Here is an 18,263-nt window from a genome sequence, read left to right on the forward strand (position 1 = left end):
AAATGATTGATTCCTCTAATGAGGGGAAATCAATACAAGATTTCCAGAAATCCTTCAATGTAAAGGAAGCTATATGGTTAGCGGCAAAAGCCTGGAGCTCAGTAACTCGCGATACTTTAGTGCATGCATGGCGCAAGCTGATTCCTACATCGATCTTTTTCGAAGACGATCAAGAAGAATCGCCTTTTGAAGGCTTCAAATTTTCTAATGAGAAAGCCCTTCAAAGAGAACTTTTAGAATACAGTGGGGAGTGGAGCGAAAAGGATATTTTTACAGATTCTGAAATTGAGGAATGTTTTAACATCGACAACGATGTTCCCATTGTAAACGAACTGTCAGACTCTGAGATAGTTGAGATGGTTTTAAATCCCGGCGCAGACAACGACGAAGTTGAAGAAAGCGACGAGGAAGATGAAAATCAAGGAGCCTTTATTTCGAACGAACGATGCATCGAGTTGACGAAAGAACTTATTAAGGGGATGGAGCAAAAACCGTTTGTGGACGAATCCCACATTATGTCAATCTATAAGATTCAGCAGTTGTTTATGCAACAAAAACCAAGTTTCCGTCAACAGAAAATGGATGAATTTTTTTAAAAAAAATGCTGATACTTTTTTTTCATTTTACCTATTTGTTCATTTTATAATATTTTTAATTTCTGTATATATTTTTATTTTCTGTATATATATTTTAAATTTCATTCTTTTTCCCTTTTTATCTTATTAAACCTATGTATTATGCGAGACTTTATCGTTTTTTCTTCTTTTTAAAACTATTTCTAAATATATTTTTTAAGTTAGGTTTGATAAACAATAAAAAAAAAAGTTGTTTTGTAAAGAATCAGAAAACCGGAAAAATCAGTTATCCGGAATAGCGATGGTCCCGATCGTTCCGGATAATCGGTTCTCTACTGTACATATTTAATTTTAAAAAAATTTTTGATCCGAAGAGTTTTTTTTTTGAAGTTGATGCTTTTGTTTCTTTAATTTGGTGACATGTATATTTGTTGTTTTTAAAAATATCTTGCAGAAAGATATTAGTATTAGAGAGGTATGTCGCAGATAGCCCTAAAAAATTCTGCCACAGGGCTTACTGACTAATTCTTTGAAAAAATGCCTTATGTAAAAAGCTAGTTCCAATGTTAAATAATCTTATAAACTATGTCTTCATCCATATTGAACTATGAATTTTATTGTATTACTTTGTGAAATAATGTTTTGTAACTTTTTTCTTTGTTCTAGATTCATGATACAAAAATTATTTGCACTTGTAAAAAATGAATGTGCATTGGAATCTCCAGATAACCCTATGAATCAGGAGGTCCTGCTGCCTGGACATCTTTTTCTTCTTGTTCTTAAGGCAATTCTCTTTGGTATTCATAAATTAATTCTTACTGAGCGTAAGAATGCTAAACATTATTCTAAATTCGTAAACGTTAACCTTATGAATCAACTATTAAATTCGTTCTTACTGAATGTAAGATCGAGTAGTTAGTTTTTTTTCCTAACAACTTTTTGAATTTTTTTTTTTTTTTTTAGAAATTTTTGATCTGCATTAAAAATTTTTAGATCTTACATTAAATTTGTTTTGTTTATTTTTCATTCCTTTTATTTTTCGCCGGATTTTTGACCCCCGAAATATAAGGGATAACCACAATCTCTGGCATACGATTCCCATAGTTCGATTAGGAGACCGGTCCAAGGTTTGGACCCATTAATATTAATTTTATTATTATTTTTTTTTTCATATTTCATCATCCCTCAATTTAAAAAAAAATTCACATATCTATAAAATTTGTTTATCCAAAGATAATTCCATGTAAAATATAACTTTTGGTAAACATTTATTACTTTTCATTATTTTATTTAATAATGGTTGAAAAAAATTTCACAGGAACTATTCGACTAATTTTGTTCAAATTTTTTATTTTGCCAAAATTACATTTGAGTAAAAAATTTTAGGCCTTACAATTCAAAGTTTTTTCGAGCATTATTGAAGAAAACAAAAACAAAAAAAAATATTTACTAAGAGTTATATTTTGCTTGGAATTATCATTGGGTAAATGAATTTTATAATAGTCTGCAGAAATGTTTCAATTCGCTTGAAAAATTTTTGATGTGGCGAAATATACAAAAAAAAAATAAATAAAATTAACAATATGAGGTCCAAACTTTGAATGGCTTTCCTGTCCGAATTATGGGGACTATATTTCCCAGATTGCTGCTACCTCTTATATTTTGGGGGTTAGAAATCGAAATCCGTTGAAAAAAAGTATGTTTATTTAAAGAAAGTATTTTGTGTCTGATTTTATAACTTAAAATGTTGTCTGCACTAATTAACATATTGGAGGTCACCCCCTTGAATCATTAAGATTGAATCCTAGAATATGAAGATTTTATCATTAAATCAAAAGTTATTCAGGGTGATCCATTTGTTTTTTACATACAGTGCATAGAAGTTAGGTAGAGGTTTTCAATTTTGTGGTTTCAAGTAACTCTACTTCTATGCTGAACATTTAAAAATTTTTATTTATTTTATAATCGGCGTTGAACCGCCGGCCCAATTTTGGGTTTACTAATATTCAACTCCATAGCCTTGTAATTTTGTACCCAATCCAGAATATAAGGGAACTCCTGGATCAAGTATTGGAAGAAATTATGCTTTTGTGGGAGACTTTTTTAATGGAACTAATCCACAATTGCATTACATGGAGAGGAAAACCTCCCACAGGTTGCCTGGCAGCAGGGGGACTGACCCATTGTCCGTCCACCTCTGAGGATATTTTACGTCAGCACTGTTATCGATGCCAGCCAGGTCGCCTCATTGGAAGGCGAACGGTTTATCCCCTGAGCCACCTTGGGTCTATAATGAACATTGGTAGAATGCAATTCATTGGAAAAATTGAATTAAAACAGTGAGTAAAATGACTAATTTATAGAAAAATTAGGACAGAACTACTTTTTTATCTTTTGGCTTCTTAAATTAAATATACTGCTTGCATGACAACGACCATCATCATGCTTTCCTTTTTTTACCTTCTTATAAAGAGATTATAAATGACTGATTTAATAATTGTCTGCTTAAAAAAAAGTATTGCTCTTAATAACTTTTGATTTAATAATTGGATCTTTGCGTTCTAGAACTCAATCTTAAAGGCTCAAGGTGGTGACCTGAAATATAATAATTAATTTGTGCAGATAATATTTAATATACGAAATCAGACACAAAAACATATTTTCTCTGAATAAACTCAGGGATGAGATTTTTCCGCTTTTTTCACTTTTATCTCTTAAATTTCAGCTTTTTTTTTTTTATCAAAAATTCAGATTTTCTAAAAATTTCACTTTTTTTTATCGGTATTCCGCTTTTTCAGAAAATTCACCGATTTTCAAAGAGAAACAGAAAATTCAAACTACATAGCTACCAATCCTTTCTCATTTTTACTTATTTTAGCTATTTTCTCCCCTTTTACACGCAGCAGATAAGATTTTCCGAATTTTTTACCCGCCCTCCAGATAAATCCGATTTTTGTAGTTCAAACGACGCTATGTCTGACAAACCTTTTAGAGGTCCCAAGCCTGGAATCTGCTAATATCTCGACTCTTATTCATACGATTTTAATATCAAACATAGCTTTTCATATTTGCGTGTTGCGATTCTTATTCACGCGATTCGAATATTGTACGTTGCGATTCTTATTTACGAGATTTAAAAATCCGATATTGTGATTCGTATTTACGCCTTTTTAAAAACCTATGTAGCGATTCGTATTCACGCAAGTTTAAAATTCAATGTCTTGATTTGCTCATGCGGTTTATAATATCAAACATTGATTTTCGTATTTATACGTGATTTTAAAATAAAGCATTGGGATTCGCATTCACGCATTCTAAAAATTCATAATTCTTATTTATGCAATCTAAAAATTATGCATCATGATTCGTATTTACGCGATCTAAAAATCATGAATCGTGATTTGTATTTACGCCTTTTAAAAATTCTATATCCCTGTTTGTATTTTCTCATTTTCAAAATCGTATATCTAGTATCATATTCATGTGATTTCAAAATCCATAATTGCTATTCATAATCACGCAATTTTAAGATCAACTATCGCGATTCTTGTAAGAAGTATATTTTTTTTAAAATCAGTTACTATAAAGGTGGTTGTTTTTCTAACGACGATTATTAGTATATGCAAGTGTTACAACATCAGAGAAACTGGAAGGGAATATATTCAAAACTTACATTCTGTGGTAGCAAAGAAGAAAAAATAGGATTTGTCACAAGATGTTTGAAGATGGACTAACGACTAAATATAGCAAACAAAAGCAATCACTTAAAAAGAGATTTAGTTAATTTTTTTTTTTGGAAAAAGAGTTAATTAACTCATCATCAAAATTTTATTTAAAATTGCTGTTATTTATGCTATAAAATGCAAAATTCTTATCAAATAAAAAACAATTATCTAAACAGTTGCTGATTGTCATGTAATTTTTCAAACTAAAATAGCAATTTTTGTATGTTAAGGAGTTACTATATATTTCTATTTCACTGTTATTGATATGTTTCAAAGGGCTCTAGTTAGATTAGACTATAATATGAACATAATGATTCGGTTCAAGTTTTTTTTTCTCCAATATAATTTAAAAAATAATATTACTGATATATTTGCTATAAATCACATAACAGTATTTATTAAAAGAAATGAAATATTAATGTTTGTTCTCAGTAGTTTTAATTTGCTAAACCAGGTAGTTTTTCAAGTAATAATTGTCTCTTGGGTGAACTGAGGAAAAATATAATTTCCAGCTGTATTTTTTCAATTGGTAATTTTTATTTTCACTAAATGTTAAGTATCAATATAATCATTTATATAATAATAGATTAGTACACAATTGTATGTCAACGCATTATTTATTACCTTAAACTGTCTGGAATTTATTATTAAAGGGTTGCGCTTGCGTAAAATTTACTATCGTGGAAATTCAGCTTTTTTGCCTTTTGGCTAATCTCATCCCTGATAAACATACTTTTTTTCTGACGTCTTTGGATTTCTAGCCTGAAAATTGGGGAAGGATAGCCGCAATCTGGGAAATATGTTCCCAATAGTTTGGTCAGGAGCGTGATCCAACGTCTAAACCTCTTAATGTTAATTTTACTTTTTGTATACTTTGCCATATCTTGAGAATTTTTTAAGCAGATTGACAATTTATTGCAAAAATTATAAAATTTGTTTTTTTTTTTTTTTTTTTTTTTTAAGGAGAATTTTATGCAGAAAAAGTTTTTTTTTTTTAAATAAATTTTTATTATTTTATTTAATAAAAGTTGAAAAATTTTGTACTGTAAGTACATATAATGTTCACAATTCAAAAAGTGTAATTTTACATTGCAAAATACAAAATTTGAACAAAATCAGTTGAAAAGTTCCTGAGAAATCAAATTTTAAGTATATAACTTTTTAAAATTCAATTGCTGTTGTATCTTCAATTCTAATATTTGCAGAATTTCCAGAGTACTATCAATTATAAAAAATAAAAATGCTTAAATCTTTTCCATTAAAATCATTTTTTGGTAATTAATAAATATTTTTAAAAAAGGATAATAATAATAATAGCTCAAAATAATAATGTTATTTAGATTATTTTATGCTTGTAGAAACTCTTTTGGAGTCTATTTCTCATATTTGAAGTTACTGAAGTGACTATTTTTGTAGTCTTACCTCAGTGGCAACCTTCTAAACAGATAATGAACAAAATATTTGGTAAATTAAATGGACTGAAGTCTGATAACAAACAATATGTAGTTTCATAACTATTAAAACTACTAAAAATTATTTAATTATTGTTTTCTGATTTGCTGAACTCTAAATGTTTGTATTGTTTATCCTGTTCTGAATTGTTTATTTCTTTGTTAATTATTTTTTCAGCTAATATTATGTATTATTACAGGAAAAACTATACTCTTGGCTGGGAACTTTAAGACTCGCCATTGATAAGAAAATAAAATCTGGGAAAGTCACAACCTTTGATCAAAGTAGTGTACTATTTTAAATTTTTCTAAAGCAAAAATTTATTTCAAAGTTGCATTTGTTGTTTTACATTTTTATTAATTATGTCGGGAGAATATTTTGCTGAGGATACAAAAACAATACTGCCGTGAAATTGAAGAAGAAAACAAACAACGTAAGTGCTTCACGATTGATACCGAGAAAAGTGACTTCTACTAAAAAACTACTTTCCTTCAAAAAACTGATAAAGCAAAGTTCATTTTGAATTTTTTTTTTTTTTTTTTTTTTTTTTGCAATATGTAGTTAACTATACAAAGATGTGAAATATTTTAAAATCTCAATATTGAGGTTTTTGTCACTTGCTTTGATTTTTCAGTTGCGCGATAGAAGCATGATTTTTGAATTGCACATCAGAATCATGAGATTCTTCAGAATTTGGGCAGAATTTCCAATTTTGTAAATTGTTAATTATAACATTTGTGTACAAATATGAAAAATTCCAATGAAGAAAACAAACTTTGAAGCTTGTTTACTTTTACATTTACTTTGGATTTGTTTTGTATGATTTGGTTTGCAACTGCTCACTTGTTTTTCAAGTTTTTTTTCCTTGCCATTGACAATAACTGCCTTTTTGGTCTTTGGATTGTACTTGAAGAAAAGTTCTGATATGTGGCGTGTAGCAATTGGTACATGTGAGGAACTTTTATTTTCATACCCTACTTTCAGCTTAAAAAATGGAATTTGACTCTTAAATGTGTGCAAAAAGATCTTATATGTGAAATAGTTTTTTAAATAAATATTAAAATAAGTTCTTCAACTTAAAGGATATTTTTCTTTATTTACTTTTTCTTTTTTTTTCTGATCTAAATCAGCTTTACTTTTAAAGTTTTAGTATTTTGCCTTTTATGTTTTTATTTTAAAAATGTGTCTGCCATTTGGAAAATGATTTATATCATAATATCCAACTCAACATATTTCTTTTTATTTCGTAGATGTTATGAAAAACTGTATTTTCAAGACAATGGATGTGTCCAAAAGTATAGAAAATTTCCTTGCAACAGGAAATTTTGTGGCACGATATGAAAGCAATCTGATGCAGTCATCGGGTTTAGTTATTCTAGCTGACAAATTAAATTTTTGGCGATATTTATCACATTTTCGCTCTGTTCACAGAGGTGCCTTTTTTGCTGAAATGAGAACAACGACTGTCCGAAAACTCCTTCCTGAAGCTTGGGGTAAGAATTAAGGTTTCATTTAATATTTGATTATTATTTTCATTAAAAATTTTAATTTTACTTCTCCCCTCTCCTTGGAGTAAAATTCCATTTTCTATCCCAGAAGAGTATTTAAATCATTATATAGTTCTGTGGTTAGTCTCAAATGTAACTTGTAAAAAAGTAACAGTTTCTTTCAACATTCTCGTTACAAAAATATGAACTTTTTCAACTGAAAGTAACGAAGAAAAAAAAACAAGTAAAAGTACAAAATTTAAAAAGTAACGAAGTACAATTAAAAGTATGTACTTTTTACTTTCGTTTCATAAAGGAAACTAGTTTCCTTGCTTTGAATTCCTCCAAATGTTTCACTCTGTATCACTCTTCTATTTATTCAATAGAGAATCAATTTCTTTTTTTAGTTGATCATTTTCGCCTGTTCTAAGTTAGTTTGTAGAACTAGAGTAATTGTAATTTGTATGCTTTTTGTGCCACTTAAAGTGCATCTAAAAATTTTTAAGCAAGTCTAATGACATATTTAGGTGTTGGCTCTAAAAAGGAATCAAAAAGAAAATCATTATCATTGGTTTTAAAAGTTAATGAGTTGAATTATATGGTAAGAAATTTAGTAGATTTTTTTTTTAACATCATAGTCAAATATTAGGATGTTAAAATTTCTCGTTATTGTAATGAGTAAGTTATATTATTAATTTTTCTATGTTAACTTGCAATTTTCTGTTGAATGATTATTTTTTTGCATTGCAATGTTAAAAATGGCATAATTCTTATGAACTTATTAATTTTCTTATCAAAACGTAATTTTGTTTCTATTTGAGGGCAGATTTTTCTTATCCTTATACAGTTTACACTCTTTAGTATGGCCCTTCGCTTCTGCTCTTCATTTCACTTAGCCACCCTTCTACAGGGCCTGTGCTAAGGCCAGTAATTTAGTGATATTTTCGCACCAAAAAAATTTCACTGACTAAAATTAGAATAGTTGCAAAAGATCATGTACCTTCTATAATAATTTTGAAGTCAATGGAGGTAACCTCTAAGAACAACTAACCTCAAACCACAACCATTTTACTGTGGAATGGAGAGTAGTCACTCTTGAGAGATTTCATGGCATTTATGTTTTTATATGTTGATAAGAAAATTAAATATTACAAAAATTTTCTCTATAAATTTGATAAATGTTACTTTTGTGCAACTTGGTCTTTTATTTTCTTCTTCTAGCAATTAGTTGCATGAAAGATTTTTCTGTGAATTCGGCTACATAGCTTGGATAGAACCAGTGTTCTCTCCGCTTTGAGTCATATACTTTAATCATTCAGCCATCAATACTCTTTCTACTTGTTATTTTTTAATCTTCATTTTAAATGAGCTAAAACTTTGAAGGGTCTCATACTATATTTTTGACCATGCTTTTTAACTGAAGCTTGATTTTGTTTCAACAAGAATTTTGCAGTTGTGTACATCCCTTGTTTGTTAGATTAATCTAGAATTAAAAATATTTAATGATATATCTTATTTAACTAAAGTAAATGAAAGCATACATAATTAATTTAAAACTTCCTCTTCAAATGCCCATAAATTGGACTTCTGATAACTTTATTAACAACCATTTTGTCTTTGCACGATTTTAACAGCATAAAACAAAAACATGCACATTTCTTTGACAAAAACGTTTGTATACTTAATTTATATAAGTTGCAATAATGCTTGTAGTTCTAATACTTGTTTTATGTTGTAGGATTTTTGTGTCCTGTTCACACACCTGATGGAACACCTTGTGGCTTATTGAATCATATGGCTGCTCAATGTCAGGTGGGTAATTATTTTTAGTCAAAAAGAATTTTTTTTCTTCTGAAAATTTAATCCTTAATTGTGCAATTTTGTATGATATTTTTCTCTTCCTCATTGTTTCCCTGATAACAATATTGATTAACAGCAAAACAAGTTTATTTTATTGTGAAAAGCAACCAATTTGAATGCCAGAACTTACATTCTGATAGTTGAAACAACTGCTTTTAAAAATAATTGTGATTATTTTATAAATAATGTACGCTATTTTAATGTTCTTAATTAATAAATTTTTTGCAATATTTAAGCCTGTCAATCTGTTTCAGTACATTAATTTTTATTTGAATTTTTTAAGGTAATCAGAAAACTCTTTATTTATTTAGTACAAAATAGAAATAAAAAACAGTTAAAAATAAATAATTAAATTAATAAATTTTGTTTTGAACAAATTTTTGTTATTAAAATGTGACTTTTAAATAGAATAAAATTTGTGACTTTTGAGTTTGAACTGCTTAATTGTCTAAAATTGTCAATTTACAAAATTGTTTTAGACTCCTTTAAGAATAAATTTTTTTATTGCTAGACATTTTTTTAATCTTTTTATTAATATTTAAATTTATTTAGGTTGTGAATGTGCAGCCTCCTACCAATCACTTGGTTAATATTTTCTGCAAATTCGGGATGATACCGATTGATGATCCTTTTTCATCTTTCCAAGATGTGTTGACAGTCTTGTTGGACGGGAAAGTTGTTGGGTGGATGTTGGAGAAAAAAGCAGCTAGTTTTGTCTACAAATTGAGGCACCTCAAATCAAAATCTCTTCAAAATGTAAGATTGTAATATTGTACTTATTTTAGAGCGAAAAGAACTTAACAATTTATTGGTTTTAACCAAATAAAGAAACTTGGTTAAACCCTTTGCCCTACAACATTATGTTTTCCTAATGTAATATGATTCCTTTTAGTAGAAGTAAAAGCCAGAAGGCCCTAATTTAGTAGTATTGTGAAACCGTCATTTTTCAATTACTATTTTTTTAATTTTTGTTTATATAAAATCTGTATGAATTATTGCCTTAAATATTTCTCTATAAAATTATATTCATTCAAACGATTGAAAAATGAGATGTTTATATAAAATTTAATTAACAGTGCTATAAATTGTATACCATACAATGATATTAAGGCTGTTTATCGAGGGCTCCATCAAAATATAAAATTATGATTTTTTGCAAATAGTGTGCTATTTTTATGACTGCTGTTAATTTTTCGACTGTTACTCATGACTGTTTGGTTCAAGTTTAGCCTATGTGAAGCCAACGCTTTTTGCGCTTATTTTGAAAATGGAGAAAAGCCAAATTTTTTTGTAAATGAAAAGCACCTGTGGTCTAATTTTTTAATATTTAAAAACTTACTCTATTGCTGCATTAGGCTCTTGCAAATTTGCCAAAACTGAGAATAAGGCAGTGATGTTGATAATTTTCATCTAGGCTGAAAAATGCCTCAAAATTGGCAATTTTTAAAAAAGTTCAATAACTTTTATAATATTTAAGTTATTTTTCTGTGCTAAATCCCAGATAATTTCTAGCAGCAAGATTATGTATATAGTCACATTGCTTCAAGTGTAAGGCTCTTAAACTATGTGTTTCTTTCCATAGCAACAGAGTTTCAAAAAACAGCATTAATTGAATAATGCTGAATTACAATTTTTACATATTGTAGACAACCAATGGAAAAATCACTGTTTCACATGTATTAAAATAAAATTTAGTTTTTGAGTGTTTATTTGCTTGTTAAGTGGAGTTGTAAAGTAATATTATAAATTGTACTTACCTATTATAAGTTGTATGTAATGCAGTTATTCTTTTTTTGTATTTTTTATTTAAGAAGAATATCTTTGAATTTATTGAAAAACATTTATTAATAGGTTAATGAAATGGTTGAATTAGTTTCAATTAAGAGTTTTAATTATTTGACGTTTGGTTTTTTTTTTTAAAAAAAAAACAGGTTTAAATAAATAAAGAAAAAACCCTTTTTTTTCCTACCTTGGTTTTAACATAATTGCTTTAGAAGATTGATCTAAATATGTATTGAAGACTAACTGTCTCAAGAAAAAAAAATTTACTTTTGAATTGTGATTCTTTCTAATATACGTTTATCAAAATTCAAAATATATGCTAATTAAAATTATTTGAGTAAATCATGTGTTTAATAAGCTTTTGTAGTGTCACTTTTTATAACTTGCTTTTTAAAAAAGAAATTAATTGAAATAAATCTGTGGAAGAAACTGTACTCCCCTTGTTTTGGTGTTTAATAACTGAATAGGAATGAATAAATTTGATAAATACTAGAAGTAATAACTAAGTTGGTTATCTATTTGTATTTAGAAAATATTTTAGTAAGAGCACTTGTAAGAATATTTTTTTTTTCTTTGGATCTTAATAATTTTATGAGTGTAACAACATGAGAGCATTTAAGCATAAATTTTAAAATATTATTGCACTTATTGTTCAAATGTTCTTGTGTTGCTAAATTATTTCAGACTGTAATTTTTATTCATTCATTTATTATTTTTTTGCAATTTTCCACTTGAGTTCACTTTATCTAATATTAGTACCCATAACATACTTGAAAAAACAGCCACTTATGCAGATGGTCAACATGATTTAAATAAGCGTGATTTAATAATAAATTATTTAAATAAATGGAAGAAGAATTGACACTGTTCCAATGGGTGTATATTTGATAGTGGATAATTATTGTATCATTATTAATATCCTTAATTTTTTTCCTTTTTTTTTCAAAAAAAAAAATCCCTTAATATTTGCTTTGATAAAACAGGGTGCGTAGCGTTTTTTAAAGGTGCTTATTTTCGTTTTTTAAAAGCCCTTAAAGGTGCTTTTTTCCGTGGGTGTTTTTATAAAGTGCTTAATTTTCCCTTTTCCGAAATGTGATACTTTTTATACCATGTTGATTTTTGCCACAAATTATGCAAAAAGACATTTTCCTATTCTACATTCTCACAATTAATTCAACCCCAATCTATTTCGGCGTACTGCTGGTCTGTAGTGTATGATTGTTTGATGTATACCGAGCTGCATTAGGTGGTAAGGATTTTTGACTCTCATGTGCTACCCTGCTGCATTTTGCAAGAGATTCTCAATTTCAGACTTCATTTTCCGCCCTCTGTAATAGAATCGAAAAATCACTCCAATTTTCGCTGATTACGGGGACCAACTAAAAATTTTAAATTTTTTTTTCTATTAGTGATAGAAAATTTCATTTTACTTGTTAATTTCATCGTTTGACGCACCATCGTCTTCGTCACTTTAAATGAAGCCGGATAAAACCATCAATTGTCAAAAACTTGCAAACCCTGTCTAATTATATTTTTCAAAGTGCTTAAAAATATTTTTTGAGTGCTTAAAGCACTCAATAGGTGCTTATTTCTTGTTGAAAAATTTGGCTACACACCCTGTAAAAGAGTGTGAATTCAATAATAGATTTTTTACCCTACTGATTAGAAAAGTTTCCTTTCTATTAAAAAAACAGGTTCCAAGCACCATGGAAATATGTCTTATTCATAGAACAGAGCATGCTTCACAATACCCTGGTATATTTATCTTCACAACTCCAGCAAGAATGATGAGACCTGTAAAAAATATCTCATCTGACACTATAGAGCTTATAGGTACCATGGAGCAAGTGTACCTGCACATTGCATTAGATGAAGAAAAAGTAGTGTCTGGAGTGAGTATAATTCTTAATCGATTATCTATCTCTATGTATCTTAAGCGGTACAATAAGCTTGGGTATTTCTTTAATGCTAACACTATAGTTATTATTCATTTTGTTTGGTTGTCTTAAGTAATATTTTAAGCAGTGTTAAATAGTTAATTATATGCTAAGTATTCATTTAGAATAATTTTATAGAAGTAAAAGATTAGTTACAAATTAATTATTTAGATTTATTTTCGATAATTTCTGAAATGGCTGTATAAATTTTAAATGTAAAGCTAGCTGTAACGCTGTATACTTTCATATTGATTATTGATAATGGAGCTTGCTTTTTTCAAGCAAGAGAACTCAAGTTAATACTTGAGATGTACGTGAGCATGTAATGGAACATTGGAATGAGCTTTCTATCGTATCTCAGGAGAGAGATGGAAATAATTTTAATACTTCTGCTGCCTATTATGTTGAACTGTCCCGAACTCATACTTACAGTGATTCATGAGATTTAATGGCTGTTAGACAGTTCTAGATTTTATTGCTAAAATCCAATACAAAAAGAACTTTGACAATATCACGGACATTTCTTGGTTACAATTAAAGTTTATATGTTGTACAAGATCATTTTAAAAGGTGACCAAGTTGGTTGCCTAACGCAATTACTTCATTATACTGCTATTATTGTACATTATATTCCTATTATAATGTTTTTGCTATGTTGACAAGGCATGAGTTACACTGGAATGACTGGTATTTTATGTTTTGTCAGTTTTATAAGGTAACCATATGAGGTCATAGTCTTCTATATGTCATTCTTAGCGTCTTACCCACTGACCCTTCTAAACGTAAAAAGTCGTATTTTAACCTGCAGTTTTCTCTGCTTAATAAAACTGGTTTTTCCATGTAATCAGATAGGGAATCGGAGTATAGGGGAAAAACATTCTCCCAATTTTGCCCATTTACTAAACTGCCAAGCTTGCAAACTGTTAAGCTTGGGAATATTATAAAAAAAAATTTATATATATATATTGAATTTCTGTAGTAACAGTTTTGTGGAGTAAATATCAAATTTTTATTCTTTTAAAATATATTTAGGTAACATTTCATCAGGAAATTTCTTCGCTTGGTGTACTGAGTATGTTGGCCAATCAGATTCCTTACTCTGATTTCAATCAGAGTCCCAGAAACATGTATGAATGTCAGGTAAACTTTTTTCCTGTACTGTTTTTTTTCTCTTTACGCACACCTTTGCTGGATTGAATATTTTGTCTGTAATGCTTAATTCCTTTTGTCTTGCAGATGGGTAAACAAACAATGGGAACTCCTTGTCATGCTCTTAAATATAGATCTGATAATAAGTTGTATCACATTCAAACTCCTCAGTCACCTGTTGTAAGACCTAAAATGCACGACTACTACCATTTGGATGATTATCCATTAGGTACCAATGCTATTGTTGCTGTTATATCTTATACAGTAAGTGAATATCAATTGTTTGAACTAATATCATTTGAATTCATTAGACATGCCACTATTTCCCGAATCCGCTGATTTCTTTCTCTTTTTTTTCCACTTGATTTCCATTATAAGATCTAATTAGCAATCTTAACAATGCAAAAATGTGATATATTAAACTGGGGGACTATCCACAAATTGTATAAAATTGGTATTAATATTTTACAGATCTAACCAGTTTGTTGCTTCAGAATTCCTATGGTCTTTGAATAATATAGTAACAAAAAAACTTGATTAAATAAACTTAGCAATTAGAAAATTTAATTAGAGAGATTAGGTGTTGTATACTTATTGACTATGTTTAGACGATGAAATCAAATCTTGTATATTGAACATTAGTCAATACAAAATTTTGAATTGATCTCTTTTGTAAAGTTAAATCAGTACTAAAAAAATTAAATTATTAACAAAAATTGTTGATTAAATTAAAATTTTATGAACAGAATATTCAATCTTCAGATTCTCTCATGAAAAATGATTTCAAATGAGGAAGGTTTTTTAAAAGAGATGGACTCTCGTGAAAAATCATATTGTTATGGACATGTTGCTGAGAGAATATAAATGAAGGTGAAGGGAGTAAGGTGACTCCAGAAATTGAGAGTTGGACTGTGTTTTTTTTTTTTTAATTTAAAATGTGTGTAATTGTATATATTCTTAAACATAATAATCCAGAGCCTGTAATAAATATATAGATATGATAAGTCCTCATCATCAATGAGAGTACAATTAAAACAAACCACAAAGAAAACTGTTTCACAGTGATTTCACAACCCCCATCGAAGATAGTTCATTTACAAATCACACATCATGATTCATAGTTGCAGAATTTTTAAGATCATGTGTTGTAACTTGTTTTCATGCTATTGAAAGAAATCAAATATCATGGTCCATAATCCTATGAATCGACACTCATTGTAATTGGTATTCTTGCAAATAAAAGTGATTTAAAAAAAAAAACATACGTCATGATTTATACTGACATGTTTTTAAAGTCTAATATCTCGATTGATATTTACATGATTTTAAAATCAAACATCTAGTTTTCTATTTACTTAGTTGCGATTTAAAGAAATTAAATATTGCAATTTGTGCTTCACACAGTTTGAAAATTGCCTATCGAGATTCAAATTAATGTGACTTAAAAATTCAAACATCATGAATCGTATTCCTGCAATTTAAAAATCCAAAATGACGATTTGTACTCATGTTTTAAAAATCCTTTATTGCAAATTTAATTGTGTGATTTTTAAAAATCAAATGTAGTGTTTCATATTTGGGCATATCATTGCATCTTGATTCATATTATGAACTGCCTTTTATAATTCAACTACTTGGAGTTATAGACATTTTGAATTCAAGTACAAAATTCAGTTCTATTTGTCAAAATGTAAATGCTTGTATTTGGATAGTTTTTGGTTGCTAATTGTCAATGAAAAGCTCATTAAATAATTTAACAAATGAGGAGTAGAAAACGTTCATAGGTTTTTTTTTCTAAGCAATTCAGTTTACTTCTATTTAAAAAAATTCTTATTTATGTATGTGTTATCCTGCAGACAACTAATGATCTCCAAATCTTTATTTGTCTATATCATTAAGCAAGAAATAAGATGTAAGTATCATATTTTAACTTGGCATTGTCAAAAAATATAAGTTATTTAAGTATTTTATCAAATTACTTCATGTACTTATTTTGAAACATGAAGTCCAGTGATTACTAAAACTGAATGTTTTTCATTAATTAAGAAATTCTCACTAAAATATTATAAATTTTTCTTTAAAAAAAATAAAGCCTGAACCTACCCCTGAGAGGAAAACTCTCAGTTGGCATAAGGGCCAGTGTAAAGATGACCACAGTATTTTCAGTTTGACCATGCTACATTTACTACCTATTTTAATACATACAAAACAATAACAAAAACTTTTTTTTGTGCTTGTATATTCCAGTGGAGGAATAACATTTAAAAATATATATATTTCAATATGTTTAAATAAAAGCTAAACTTGAATTTTCTGCCCTATTTCTCTTTAATTGATATGAAACTTCTAGCCTTGAGAACTGATATTGTTGAATGCTGTTATCTCTTGTGGGTAACAAAATTGCCCTTATTATTTATTGATAAATATAAAATCTTGTATACAGTATATTGTTAATATATAATTACAGTTAAAAGTTTGGTATGTACATAAAAGTCAGTTAACTTTCTTAATCTATAATTTTTAGGGCTTTGATATGGAAGACGCTATTGTATTAAACAAGCATTCCGTAGAGCGTGGTTTCAAACATGGCAGCATTTATAAAACAGAAATTATTAATTTGAGGACCATTTCTGGTGACCGTGGTCAGCAAGGCACATTGGTTTTCTGTCGTAAAAATGACCCTAAGTTTCTCAAATTTGTTGATGAAGATGGACTGCCTCATGTTGGTACAAGATTAACTTATGGAGATCCTGTGTGCTGGTAAAAATTGTTGCTTATTTCATACTAATAATTTTCCTCTGAACTATTTAGTTTATTTTAATTTTTTAACATATTTCAATTTTGTTTTTGAATTTATTTTTAAAACCTTTCTGTGAAATTTACGTGTTTAAATAGTCGTGTAATTATCTAAATTTTTTTTTTTTTACTTATTTTGTTCTTATTATATTTTAGCATTAGAAATTATTGCGAAAAAGGTATCTGAAAATTTTAAAATAAGCATCTAAATTAATTTAAACTTCATTAAATAAGTGCCTAAATTTCACTTTTTGCACTTCACAAGACCTGAAAATGTAAATTTTCAGTTGATAGCCAGTGACCGATAGACTCTAGTGACTTAGTAGCCACTGGTCAAACCTAATCGAGTCTGTGACTAATATCGATAGATCCTTTTCCTTTAATAACCACTTTTTCGTTAAACCTAATGAGTCTGTGACTAATATCGATATGTCCTTTTCATTTAATAGCAACTTTTTGCTTGAATTAAATTTTATGTTTTTAAAAAAAAATTGGCATTAGAACTAATCTGTGTCCACAAAATGTTAATTCTGCCATAAGAGTAATATAAAAATTGAAAAAATTTTAGTTGAACATCCTGATTTTAAAGAACAAAAAAAATATTTGAGGAGTCAAAATGCATTAAATGTATACATTACAATTTTCAAATAAGTGAATTGTTAAACAAAAACTCTTCTTCCCCCTTAATCTTTCCACCACAAATTGATAGATTTTGAAGAATCAAAATTTTCGGATGGAGAAATTTTTTGAGACATTGGAAAGTTATTAATAAAAATTCTGTTATCCAGAGTCTCTGTCTGTATTGATGTACTTTAATCATTGACCGATTTTTTTAAAAAAATTGCCAATTGTTTATTTAAGTCGCCACTTTAAGAAAAAGAAGAAAAAAACTCGCTATGTGGTTATTTTCATGTCTATTTCTCTTATACTTTAGTAATATAAATATTTATTCTCTGTTGTGTTGCCAAAATAATTTTTTAAGTATATTTTTAGCTACAAAGACAATACAACTGGCGAATTTTCATTCGTTAAATATAAATCAACAGAAGAAGCTTATGTTCATGATGTGAAAATTTTAGGCAATGACACTGGAACTGATACTAACCAACAAATAGCTATCAAATATAGAATACCTGTGAGTTTTTAATGTTACTGCTTAATTTTGGCAATTCTTATTATGTAATCTGTAGAACTTTTTAATTTATATACAGGTCTAAATATTTTGCCTTATTTTTTACTAAATATTGCATTCCGTTTTACTTTTTTTTTTCTTTTTTTTGAAAAAATCATTTAATTTTCTTTAAATGAACCAACCGTTTGTTTATTTAATGAAAATTATATTTTGAAGATATGATTATTTTAATGTACACTATCTTACATTTATTTAAAAAAAAAAAAAATTCCTTACTTTTGTGAGGAAGTTTAATAAACTATCATAAGCTGTGTAACACTCTAATGAAGTATTATTTTTTATGTTAATTTCAATATTTTTTGTACAAT

At 28.1% G+C, this 18,263-nt stretch overlaps 1 protein-coding gene across 1 annotated transcript in view; it reads left to right on the forward strand.

Moving 5' to 3' along the window:
* Positions 1-18,263, forward strand: part of Polr1B (RNA polymerase I subunit Rpl135) — a 45,757-nt gene that overhangs the window by 19,512 nt on the left and 7,982 nt on the right. Inside the window, exons 12-21 of the mRNA XM_043044071.3 lie at positions 1,242-1,359; positions 5,952-6,036; positions 7,003-7,245; positions 8,978-9,051; positions 9,652-9,855; positions 12,576-12,773; positions 13,851-13,958; positions 14,055-14,231; positions 16,492-16,727; positions 17,757-17,898. Of these exons, the coding sequence (XP_042900005.2) occupies positions 1,242-1,359; positions 5,952-6,036; positions 7,003-7,245; positions 8,978-9,051; positions 9,652-9,855; positions 12,576-12,773; positions 13,851-13,958; positions 14,055-14,231; positions 16,492-16,727; positions 17,757-17,898 (1,585 nt within the window). The remainder of the gene's footprint in view (positions 1-1,241; positions 1,360-5,951; positions 6,037-7,002; positions 7,246-8,977; positions 9,052-9,651; positions 9,856-12,575; positions 12,774-13,850; positions 13,959-14,054; positions 14,232-16,491; positions 16,728-17,756; positions 17,899-18,263) is intronic.

The sequence above is a fragment of the Parasteatoda tepidariorum genome, chromosome 3 (assembly GCF_982258835.1).
Source record: "Parasteatoda tepidariorum strain Cologne lab strain chromosome 3, Ptep-v5.0, whole genome shotgun sequence".
Taxonomy (NCBI): Eukaryota; Metazoa; Arthropoda; class Arachnida; order Araneae; family Theridiidae; genus Parasteatoda; species Parasteatoda tepidariorum.